Source organism: Phoxinus phoxinus, assembly GCF_949152265.1.
Source record: "Phoxinus phoxinus genome assembly, chromosome: 11".
In the NCBI taxonomy this organism is placed as follows: Eukaryota; Metazoa; Chordata; class Actinopteri; order Cypriniformes; family Leuciscidae; genus Phoxinus; species Phoxinus phoxinus.
In genome coordinates, this window is record NC_136886.1 from 19,965,879 (window position 1) to 19,979,479 (window position 13,601).

Consider the following 13,601-nt stretch of genomic DNA (forward strand, 5'->3'; position numbering starts at 1 on the left):
TGTGTTATTTATATATAAAATAGTTCTATTTATATAATATAAATCATATAAAAATATATATGCAGTATATAAATGCAAATAATTCTCAAATATATACATGCATGTGTGTGTATTTATATATACAAAATAATTATACACAATACACACACATATACTATGTAAACACAAACTTTTATTTTGGATTTTGATTAATCGCGATTAATCGTTACAGCCCTAATCAGGTCCTAAAGTGACAACAGCCTAATATACCTGCTGCCAAACTATGAGACAATATTAAATATATCTATATGGCAGTTTTGTGGCCAGTGAAGATTCTAAGTGGCTAGTAACTTTAGGAAACCACTAGCCACAGTGGCTAGTGAGCAACAAAGTTCATGTCAAGCCCTGAATGTGGCACATAAAATACAGGACAATAAACCACAGGGAAGCCTTTCGTAACATATTAAATATATACTCTATAGTTGCATTAAAAACATATATCAAATACATGGTCAAGCCAGTTAAGACACGCATATTGAGTGCTTTTTCACTGAGTTGGCCTAAGCCTTCACATAAAGGTTTTAAGTCAAATTGTAAGAACGAGAATCTGACCCCCGTTGATGTGAGATAAATACTAAAGACAAACTATATGACCAAAAGTACAAGACATGAATAAATGAATGGGTTTTGACATTTTAAACCGCACAAAGCTACACATAAAATCAAGCAAATCAAAATTATTATTATTATTATTATTGATTATTATGGTTGTGAGTGTTTTAAAGAAAATTATATGAAATGTATCATGGTCATTTCTATGTTTCAGGTCATCACTGACGTGCCCTCATTGCCTTAAACAGAGCAACACCTTTGACCCTTTCCTGTGTATTTCACTTCCAATTCCACTACGACAAACCAGGTATGTTACTGTGTCTTCTGTCTTTATCTTTTTGGAATCTATTAGGACTTATTGTCTGTATGCTATATATTTTTATGTCTGTATACGTGTTTGTGTGTATGTCTGTGTGTATCTTTGCTATTGTTTGTTTCAGTGTGTTTGTGTCCTTAGCCACCCTGAAATTCTTCATGTAATGAATGACCAAGTGAACGGCTCTTACCAGAACATTGTTTCAATTTTCTTAAATCTCAAAAACTCCCAGTCAGCAAAATCTCTCCTGTGAGACTGTCAACCTGTCAGACAGAGCGATAATAGAACGCGAGAAATATATGGAGAGAACTACAGCTCATCATGAAGACTTGTACATACCCTGAACACTCAGATTTCCCAGCATTTCTGAATCACATTCATTAAAGTGAAAATGGCATATCTAGCCTCACTGAGAGCTTAGGGGGCCAAATTGGAAGGTCTTCAGTAATGTCAACGAGAGTTTTAGAGCTAAAAACCTACCATACTTCTTGTTATGAATTAATATGAAGACTACAAATTAGATTAGACACATGCCATGGAGAGAAACACTTCTTCTGTCAGCAGACCAGCACCGCTAACATGTGAGCTGAACTCCTGTCCGATACTTTAGGGAGCCAATCAGGTTAGCCAGCACAGCATACAGTGCCCAAGTGCCCCTAGTCAGAGAGATCAAATACAATAATGATCTTTCATTGAGCTGGTGGGCAAATCTCATCAAAACTTTCAAGAAATACATATATAATACAATAAATTATCTTTCATTGAGCTGGTGGGCAAATCTCATCAAAACTTTCACAAAATACATAAAATAAATCATTCTCATTTATTGTAAACAATTTTTTTTTACTGTAATACTATTTGTACTTTCATTAATACATTCCCGTAAATTAAATTAAAATTTGTACAACCAATTGTGTTATGATATGTACTTACAATTATATTTTGCTACTTCACAATTGAAAGGATTAGTTCACCCAACTAATGTAAACTGGCGACATTTCTATAAAATTATATTACGTTTCTTGAAAATTGTTTGACAATTACACAGTAGAATGTCCAATAAATGGTGATAAAGGCACTTTTAGTTTTACCCGAAATAGATGAACATGAATATGGCAATGTTTTATTGTTTTTTGCTATGTTTAATGTTTTATCGGCGGTTTGGAAACAAAATGTCCTCTGAATGTCGCTAAAAGGTTTAATGCTCTATTTATTTTATCTAGTTTGAAAATAACATACAAAAATCAAACGTGAGATAAAAACGCTATTTCTGAAGCAACCATGCCATTTAGCTGGTTTCTACTTAATATCTTTAAGCTCTTTCATTGTGATGTGTGTTACAGTACTCACACCCGAGTACTCCGCATGGCAAGTGCAGTGTTGTACCAGATGAGCTACCAAGCAATTTTACTATGTCAGAAAAGCCTATATATATGGAGTTGGTTATGTAATGCCAGTGGCAAAATGTATTCGTTTACAAATCATGCACTATGGTAAAAAGTCATAACATAGTACTGGGCAAGGAAATGCACAAAAAAATAATTTTCTGTTAATCTATAATCTGCTTCTGTGATAATAATTAGTGTGAACACTGCCACTAGTGTTCATTTCAGCTGAAAACCGCAGTGAATTGTTTGTATAGGTACTGTTTAGTCATTCTTTTGAAGTCATGTTAGTTTTTCCAATGAGACAGTGTTGCAAATTCATTATATTAAAAGAGTGGTCAAAATAGTTTATTCACATTAAAGTTGTATGGCTATGGAATGGCATGGTGGCACAATGTGTTATTTGTGGTTGCATTATGAAGTCACAATGTAAATAATTTTTTTCTTACTTCCTTTTTTTTATTTTGGGGGTGAAATATGATCTTCTTTTTTTAGACTTACCCAATTAGTGCTTTCAGTTTTGACATCAATGTGATTAACTCCGACTGTACTTTTTAAAGTAATACTGCACAAATATGTCTTTAGGTAACACATCCAACCTGCACTTTACCACACCCAGATACACTCTGAAAACACAGAATAAGCTACGTTTGATTGACAGTCCACATATATAAAACCCTGTCACACATGATTCAGACTCTGAGATAAAATCTAAAAAGCTTCGGCTGACTTCTCACTGGTTCAGTCAAGTGAGAGTGTAGTTTTTTACAATGAGTGCTTTTGTTGGGTCCAGCATTTCACATACAGCTTTCAATAATGCAGCAGAGAGAGGCATCTAAAAGTCCACCCAAGTCTCCAGAGCCATAATGTCCACAACTGCAGCTGCAGTGAAAAATGCTACTGCACTGAGACGATCAGCTGCTGTGCAACTGGCTTGTATGGGGTCATTTCAAGGCAAACAAATACAGCAGGAAACAGATCAGCTCCCAACCCTAATGTGCACTGCACCCACAAGCTAGTGTATGTGGCAGTGTTAGAGACACGTGCTGGTTTAAATCAACCTTCACGACATGTACACGCACAACCACACATATCTACACTCACTCAGACTGTAGCCCTGCATGTGGCAAATTGATTTTGATTGGTTACTCACTATTTCACACACTAAGCAATAATCCACTAGAGTATGTAGCCGCATTTCCATTACAGATTTGCGCAGAACGTTTGCGATATTTTCGAAATGTCGATAAAAAACGATTGCAAAATGACAACGTTGCCTTTAACCGATATTATGCGACTGAAATGTAACTTTTCCTCTCGCAATAAGTTATTCCAAGTCATTCAGTCGATAAGTCATTCCAACAATTATGGCAACGGAAGTTGGTAGGTTTACATATATCCCAGTCACCGCACTAGGTATTAATCAAAGGATATGTAGGCATGTTATCCAAGCATTAAAGGGATAGTTCACTTTGAAATAAAATGTTGGTATGTTTTAGCTTACCTCAAGGGCATCCAAGATGTAGGTGTCTTTTTTTCCGCAGTAGTTTCAATTTTAATATTTTTAGGTCAAACCGTTCTTGTCTGACAGTCATATCATGCAGGTCTATGGTCATTGTCTCAAAGAGCATACACAGAGTCCAAATTAAAACAATTCCCCATCGTCCAAATTAAACAATTCCCCATCGTAAGTACACATTGATGGCCTAAGACACGAAACAAGCGGTTTGTGTGAGAAAACGAACGGTATTTATATTGTTTTTACCTCTTGTAAAACAGCCACGTCCAAGTGATCTGAGGGCGCGGGCGCTTCCTTCTGTGTGACGTGTACGCAGACTGGTGCATAGATATATATATACACTAGATAGTCCACTCAAAAATAACAATTGTTTCATTTACTTCCTTTGTATGGACAAAAAAATCTCCATTAAGCTTCCAACTACTCCTCAGTCTTAAAAAAAAAGAAAAATCCATGAAAATTTGACTTGGTCAAAGAGTGTGGTTTTTAATCGGCTGTAAAAAAGCACTTAAAGTGAGTAGATGAGTTTTGCTGTTCGATGTGATGGTGTTTAAAGGGATAGTTCACAAAAAAAATGAAAATTACCCCATGATTTACTCACCGTCAAGCCATCCTAGGTGTATATGACATTCTTCTTTCAGACGAATACAATCGGAGTTCTGTCAGGACCACTATCGTCAAATACGATTGACAATTAGCGTACAGTTAGGATTGGTGGTATGGTTCCGTTCTGGGCGAGAACTCCCTGCGCATCCATGCAGCCTAGCATGGATAAGAGCAGGGAGAGCAGCAATAACCCCCCTTTGGGTGAACAGAACAGAACCAACATGAATGTATGCAGATATCATTAATTCAAGATTTTAAAGTACAACATAATTTGAGAATTTATTCTGATTCAAGGGGAATCAGAATGCCAAATCCTGACTCGGCGAGAGGAGGAGCTGGGGATGGAGGAGTGTATAGCTCCTGAGAAACGCGATAGTTGCTGAAAATTCTGGAGGAGCTTATATATGTATACAGAGATAGGCGTCATATTCCTATAGGTAGACGTGGATCAGCTGATGCGCGGGCTTGACTTACGTGACCTGCCAGAACTGACGCTACGTTTGATTTATATTAAAAAGACGTCCTGGCTCTTCCAAGCTTTATAATGGCAGTGAATGGCAGTTTCTGTTTTGAAGTCCATCAAAGTGCATCCATCCATGATAAAAGTGCTCCACACGGCGGTTAATAAAGGGGGTTGATAAAGGCCTTCTGAAGTGAAGCGATGCATTCATGTTAGAAAAATATCCATATTTAAAACTTTATCTTCTAAAATAACTAGCTTACGGCAGACGGCTGTACCCATCGATTTACATCGAAAGACTTGACCTGACGTACAACGTAATGACGAACGCGGAAGCGCAGAGGATAGAGCAAAACAAAACAACAGTCACGAATTAGAAGTCTAAAATTAGAATTTTGAAAGAGAAATGTCGGAGGAGTTTGAGTTTGTTGCCCAGCCCTGTTTGTTTGAACCGCGAGAGGCATCAAAGCGTACGCAACTCCTTCATCTGACGTCTAACATTGCCGACGTCAAGTGTTACTCTTTTGGCGTAAGTTAACTTGCGTAGGCCATATGACCGAAGCTAGTTATTTTAGTCTATAAAGTTTTAAATATAGATATTTTTCTTAAACGAACACATCGCTTCACTTCAGAAGGCCTTTATTAACCCCCCAGAGCCATGTGGAGCATGTGTATCATGGATTGATGCACTTTGATGGACTTAAAAATATATATATAGAGATGTTCACTGCCATTATAAAGCTTGGAAGAGCCAGGACATTTTTTATATATATCTCCGATTGTATTAGTCTGAAAGAAGAATGTCATATACACATAGGATGACTTGAGGGTGAGTAAATCATGGGCTAAAAAGTATGAAATCTGTGAAAATGTATGAGTCTGTGGTTACCACCATTAATTGTGGTTACCACCATTACTTGAAGAGACTTCCCATTTGTTCTTAGAAATGAAAAACTGCTATGGTAAAAAAACCCTAGGAACCCATAGTGAATTATCTGAATTTGCCTACAGATTGACATCATGAACAGTTGTATTAGATGATGTGCTAAATATATATGTAATTGTGTTTTTAGGGCCTTGAACGTGACGCTGGTGTTCAACAATGAAGGTCAACGGTTTCTGAGAGTGGGGTTGGCTGTGCCTCTCTTTGGGTCGGTCTCAACACTCAGGGACATGGTAGCAGAGGAGGGCAAGATCTCTTCAGACCAGGTGAGTCCTGCTGTCTATCATATCTGCTATCTCTCTTTATCTCTCTCTCTCTCTCTCTCTCTCTCTCTCTCTCTCTCTCTCTCTCTCTCTCTCTCTCTCTCTCTCTCTCTCACTCTCTCACTCTCTCACTCTCTCACTCACTCACTCACTCACTCACTCACTCACTCACTCACTCACTCACTCACTCACTCACTCACTCACTCACTCACTCACTCACTCACTCACCCACCCCATTCGTTCAGAATAAAATATTGTATTGTATTACACTGTGCAAACACACCTTACATAGTCTTACCAGGGAAGAATTTATCTTCCATACATCTTCCAGGCTTACGAAGAGTAATAGCGAACAAGCGCATGTATGAATAGAGATTCATACGCCATTAAACTGCCTCCTCTGAACACTCCATCTGTTGGTTAATGGAAACTACCCAGACTTGCTCAGCCAGGGCTCAAGGTGTTATTGTGCTGCAAGATACATATGTTTAATGACACTGTTATAATAATTTATATAATCCTTGAACATGCATTCAATCACATAATTACTTATTGAAACATGGTGCACACTGTTTGATTTTGGCTTTTGTTGGGTCCAACATTCCACATGTCATAATGATGATTACCATGATGTTACACAAACCTGTTTTTGTGTTTGTTTTGAACACAAACCTCATTGATTCTCACGTCAAGCTTGCACATTTGGGCTTCCGTTTACCATATTTGATGGGCATGTAGGTTTGGAATGACATGAGGGTAAACAACTGCAAAATGATTTTCTTTTTCTTTCTTTTTTTTTGTTGGGGGTGAACTAACCATATAATGTGCTTGTGATTAGATTATTAGTATAACAATAGCAACATGCACATTTTTTATTGTAGTATGAAAATGAACATTAGGTTGCTCTGGATAATGACCAGTCCACAAATTCCCTCTTTTGCCCAGAAATGACAGACTTTAGACTATCAAGATTATTTATTTCCTTGTCTAAGACGAGCATTGCCAATATTAGCACAAGGGTTTGCTTGGGTTTCACTTGTCAATGAGAATGTTATGGCGCTTTTCCATTACCAGTACCAGCTCGACTCGACTCAGCTCGTCTCAGCTCGTCTCGGCTCGGCTCGCGTTTCGCTCCGTTTTCCATTGCATAGTACTTCCACAATAGTACCTGCTGGTCATCATAGCGACGCGACACACACCCGCTACCCACACACACAGGACAATGGAGGAAATCGAGTGTATGCTGTTTTACATAATATTAGTAATGGGTATATCACGCAATCTCTGGCAAAACTATTTAAAAATGCCGGGGTTATTCAGGATACTCCGTCTGGCGCGTGCAATGATGGCGCAGTGAATAGTGACGATTCTCTCTGACCAATCAGCAGTCACCCGTGTGTCACGTCACGTTTTAGTATCGCCTCAGCTCGCCTCGGCTCGCTTAGAACCTCGCCGGAGGTGATACGAAAAAAAGTACCTGGAAGCAGGTACTGGTACAACTTTTACACAGTGGAAAACCAAACAGAGGCGAGTCGAGTCGAGGTGAGGCGAGCCAAGGCGAGCTGGTACTGTGCAGTGGAAAAGCGCCATTAGACTCGATGACATGACTCGAATGATCAGTACTGTCAATCATGACCAAAGTTTATATTGTGCTGTCCATAGATGTACAGTCTGATCATGCTCATTCACTTGCACCAAAATCTTTATTCCCAATTCAATATAGTGTGCTTGTGTGGTGACCAGTAATTAGACCCTAATTAGTGCACCATATCAATAATGCACTCAGAGAGAATTCTGTCAGGACCACTATCGTCAAATACGATTGAGAATTAGCATACAGTTAGGATTGGCGGTATAGTTCTGTTCTGGGCAAGAACTCCCTGTGCAAAGTGCGCATCCATGCAGCCTAGCATGAATAAGAGCAGGGAGAGCAGCAATAACATACCTTAGGGTAAACCGAACAGAAGCACCTTGAATATATTGCAGATATCATTAATTAATTTTCATGTACAACATAATTAGGGAATTTTAGTCTGATTCAGGGGGAATCGGGATGCCAAATCCTGACTGTCGAGAGGTGGAGCTGGGGATGTAGGAGGGCAATTAGCTCCTGAGAAATGCGATGGCTGCTGATAATACTGAACGAGCTTAAATATGTGTACAGTGATAGGCGTCATATTCCTATAGACGCGGATCAACTGAGAGTCAGCTGATGTGAGCTTGACTAACGTGACCTGCCAGAACTGACGCTACACTTGATGCTTGATGCCAACTAATGCTATTATTTTCATAATACAATGAGCATGTTAACATTCCATTGCAAGGCAATTTTATTAATAGACATACAATAGTAATTTAGTGTGTTTTACATAGACATGATACAAATAAAAACAGTATAGGTACATTTTTAAATCATAAAAAGATCTAGATTAGTTTGCTGAAATCTTTTTCAAGCTTTTGATAAGTAATTAATCCATTTTAAAAAGCCATATCAAGAAATGCTGTGGAGATGCTATGGCTATTTCAAAACAGCCCCAAACAATGTGTGAGGACAGAAACATCAGCAAAACCTTTGTCTAAGATTACAGGAAAAAGGATTACTCCCTGCCTCCTTAGCTTTATAGACAAATCTCAACACTGAATATTATATGATGAGTTCAGGCAACAGATTTTTATTTGGCGGGTTCCACAGAGCTTAGATTAGGTATTATGTGGCCTTTTGTAAAAACTTAGCCTTGTATTAGCAGGGCATCCCACACGATATACTACTGTAGATGGTGTCTCCCCCTTGTGGTGGGAGGCAGTAATGTGTGTGTATGTGCATGGTTGGTTTAGAATAGCTTACTACCATATTAACCTGACCATGGCCACATTATATACCATTTATCTTCTTTGTTCACTAAAACCCAAGTTGCTCGTTTATCAGAATAATCCGTTCCATGGTGTGCAAGTCCATTTGAAATGAAAATGTATCTTTCTCTTTCTCTCATAGGTGATTTTGACAGAGATTAACTCAAATGGGTTCCAGCGCTCTTTCTCTGATGAAGATGATATGACGAGTATCTCAGAGAGTGATGTCATCTACGCTTTCCAGGCTCCACCCCTGTCTGCCAGAGGAGGTTCCATGCGATTCTCAGGTAAACTAAGTGATGCATAAGGAAATCAAGGCAATGCTTCTGCTAATTGTATATTGACAGTTGAAGGTGCTGTAAATGATTCAAGATATTTGCTAACTCCCATCTCTCACAAGGCAAGATTTTTTTTTTTTCGTGTCGGCTTATTCTGGCCAAGAACTGCCCACTTAGACTGGAGGAAACCACCGTGTCCTCCTCTGCCGAGTCATCCGATTTACCGTCATCACCCTCACAGTGATTCCAGCATTTTGAAATATTTCACATACGATTTCAGTTTTCCTTAGATACTGTACAAAACTGTTCTTTTGTTTCTTTTGGCTGCATTTTTGCGCTATAATATGAGGGCTGCGATGACAGATTAGCGATGCTAGAATTTATATTCTAACTTTAAATCTGGAAAATACAATATTTCTGATGAAAAAAGTGCGGACCACTCCCTTTCCGTTTTTTGCTGTTTACATCTGACTGTCACAGATATATTTGATTCCTCTGGACATCTTTTTCTGGATATCTGGTAGTAGGGATATTTTGTGGTATTCCACCCAGAATATTAGCTTTCAGCACTTTTAAGAAAAATGTACGCATAAAAGGCAATGTGCTGGAAAATTTAGCATTATAGATAGATATTTACACAGAAATATATCAGTACACGGTGACTTCTCAGTCCATTGATGCATTTTCGTGATAGAGTTGCAGCGCGACTTTTTCCTTATAAATGATCTTACTTTTTTCTCGCAGTTCTGTTATAGCACTGTATATCATAAGTTCACTGAAAGGTCTAAAGAAAATGTTCTACTTCAAAATTAAGAAGCTCTTTTGAATTACAGATACAACCCGGTTTAAGTCTTTTTAGCATGTTTGTGTAATATGGCTGTCTGGTGGATGGTTGAAGATTGATGACACTGTTTATGGGGGTTGTCAAAAGTGGAGGATGAAAAAAAATTGAGGGGCAACTTGCTCCATGTAGAATAAAACAACTTTTTCTAGATACTAATGTGACATCCCTTGTGAAAAATAAGTACACTTTAGCATACTTTAAAAAATATATATAGTTATAACAGAAATAATTAAAAGAACACACTTTGCAACTAATGTAATATTTACGATACTAAACTGTATGTTATTTGAAATTGAATAAAAGTTTATTCATTGATTATAGGTCATTTTTATATAAAATGTGAATTTAATATATAGTTAATGTATATTAAATGCAATTAGCTGAAGTTGTTTTACTTACTTAAGGACTTTAATGCATGTACAAATATATGTAATTTCATAATTACTTCGGTTGTCTTTAAAATATGGTTAAATGTACTGCCGAATGTACTGACATTCCCAAGTATTCAAGTAAAAAAAATTAAAATACTTAATGTAATTACATTGAAACTTTACATATATCATGTATTTACATATATTTGTGATTACACATTTGCAATGAGGATGTTGCAATTTAAAACATATTAAAAACATATCAACTTTAATATTGAATATCACACTACAGTTCAAATTACAAGCCTAATTTACATGTGCTTATTTATGCTAGTCAACACATCAAAATAAGTGTACTTTAAAGCATGACAAAATATTATTAAAACATGATTTAAGTGTACTTTAAAGTTAAACTTTTGACATTATTACAAAGTGCACTTTTTTATTACAAATGGGTAGTTTTTTTAATAGCAATTGTAAAAAAAACATGGGCAAGAAGGTGTAAAAGTACACTTAAAGAAGGCAAGAAGTACACTACGAGTGGACATTCAAAACAAATAAGTGCACTTTTTTTTTCTCAAGGGATGATCTTATGTGATTGTACGTTATTAAAATATATGTGAACTTTTTCTGGGGGAAAAATGCATATAGGGTGCAAGTTGCAACACCATCTGATGCATTGCTTACATATTATTAATACTGTATGTGAACATATATATTCATGAATATATATATTCACATGAGAGGTTGTGGAACTACTCATAATATCAGTATATTATACAAGATTCACATGGCTCTGTCAAAACACTTTACTTACTGCTCATCTGGCTATCAGCGGTTGGCTAATGATTAGCATTTTGCATATTATCCATCTTAATTTCATCGCTGATCACAGCAGCCACATTTATCATCAGATAGGTAGCATCAGTAAAACATTGTAAATGACTCATGACATGATGAAGTATATAGCCTACTACAGTATACGTTTTCAATATGGCTAATATTGCAAATACTGAATTAGAAAGTGTAATGAAGTGTAAAGCAAATCAGGCTCATATACTGAAGATCTTTCTCCGATTCGGCCTTTATATTTTTTCCCGTGCAATTTCCAATCAGATGAGGCTGTCTTGGGTGTGTGCCAAGGTTTTCTTGTTGAAAAATGAACTTTTGCTGTGTGTTAGAAATTGATATTCCATCTGATGGAAAATAACAACACTGGGATTACTGCAAAGAAAGACAAATGGATTGGGAATTAGAGTCTCCGTCCTTGTTCTTATCTGTATGCAGCTTTCTTTTTTTCCAAATAATCTTTTATTGTGGTATAACTCTCTACAAAATACAGGATAATGAAGCAATTCATCTGCAAGGTCAATTGAAGTAAATTATTTTAAAATGTATTTGTATAACACTTTGTACAACAGTAATAGCCTGAAAGGAGTTTTAAGGGGTATTATAGCTAGACCTTCAATGGCCAAGTATGGTTACAAGAAAAAGTTACTTAAAATTGAGTTAGTAAGTAACCTTGGACAGAACTAAGGATCAATCCATCTTCCTCTGCTTGGCCTGACTGGAGGCCATTTTGAAATAATCAGTAATGTGTGTTGATGTATTAAGGCATGATAGTATTTTCACCTGACCAATTTTCTTTCGAGAACATTTGGTTTGGTCCAGTTAATTATAGCTCATCAATATCAGAAAACAAGTGCTGCCCAGCTTTGTCATGGGACTCATTTCTTTTACAATGTGCAGTATATTAAGACGTTCATCACGCTGTGAGAAACTTAGAATTACATTATAAATAACTTTTTGCTAACTTTGCTTGAAGGCATGTTTTATATGCATACAGCTACTACTGCAGTGAAAGCTTCAGAGACAGTTTGCACCTGAGACACGTCTCTCTGTAGGCAAGGGAGTAGTGAGCTAGTGCCTGTTTACGTCACAGGGCCCCACAACTTCCAATAGGAAAATTCAACTGCAGTAGCCACCGTTCAACCTGAAGAGGGCAGCACTCAGATGTTTTTACACCATATATTGTATAATTAAAACACTTTATACCCAAATGTCAACAAATTTACTTGACTCAATGAACAGCATTAATAAAGCCCCAGTCTTACAGATCATTAACTAAAGAAAAGTAGTTTGAGGGTTTAGTTACCCTTTAAAAGGAAATCAGCCACCTTAGTTTACAGGAGTTCAAGGACATGAAAAGGCAGACAGCTTGCAGGCCTTAGAAGGTTCTTGAGTCTTGGGAAAGTTACAACGTACGTCAATCAAGAAGATTAGAACCTAACTTTGGCGGTAAACAACTGGAGTATAAAAGACTGAAGAGTTGATTGCCTCTTTGGATACTGATACGTCAGAACCGCCGACTCTAAAGCCCAGAGCTGTCTACACCTTTGATTGAAAGCATGATTATTGTACAGACAATACAAAAACTGCATGCGAGGCTTTGATTTATAGTGTTTTAAGGCTTCGAGCAAGAACAAGCATTTTATGCTTCTAATTTAGGCCAGACTCGAATCGACTTACTTTACCTAACCTGAGAATAGTCAATAATAAGGTTAAAGGTGTTAAGTTCAAAGTACACACCGCATAACAGATGACCGCGTCATGTTCACATCCTCAGACTCGGATTTATGTCAAAAACACCTTTCATGTACATTACTGAAATAAGAATAAACAAACCTATTCCAATAAAATATAATCTTGTGCTGTCACACAGGAACTACTCTAAACATTTTACAGTCTATAGTAGCTCACATTTGGTAGCAGGTACAATATCTTTGCCCTCTTTTCCAGTGCATATACCAAATTCCCTCCCTTGAGATGTGATCGACAGACTAGGTTAGAAGGTCGCCTGAACTGTTCTTAGACTTACATCTGGGTCTTTCTGATAGAGGTTTGGTGAGGTCATGTGTAACTGAGCAAATACACTCTCCACTTCTCTGATGTTGTGCAATGCTCTTGCAGATTTGCCTGAGATTGTCTGGACTCTCCAGCCCAGACCAGTGAAGAATTCATTCTGCATGGACTGCTCTTTTACAGTCACTTTAATGAATTACTAATATCTTATGTTGCTATTAGAGTCGTCATCTTCCTCAGAGCTGGTCTGTCATCATGTATCTAGTGTGGTGGAATTAAAGTAATACTTCATCAAAATGTCAAGTCAGAATTT

At 37.2% G+C, this 13,601-nt stretch overlaps 1 protein-coding gene across 3 annotated transcripts in view; it reads left to right on the plus strand.

Annotated features, from left to right (window-relative positions):
- usp43a (ubiquitin specific peptidase 43a) overlaps positions 1 to 13,601 on the plus strand; it is a 105,215-nt gene that overhangs the window by 58,084 nt on the left and 33,530 nt on the right. For all 3 annotated transcript variants that reach the window (XM_079627752.1, XM_079627754.1, XM_079627753.1), the window contains exons 4-6: positions 806 to 898; positions 5,951 to 6,086; positions 9,076 to 9,220. In XM_079627752.1, the coding sequence (XP_079483878.1) occupies positions 806 to 898; positions 5,951 to 6,086; positions 9,076 to 9,220 (374 nt within the window). The remainder of the gene's footprint in view (positions 1 to 805; positions 899 to 5,950; positions 6,087 to 9,075; positions 9,221 to 13,601) is intronic.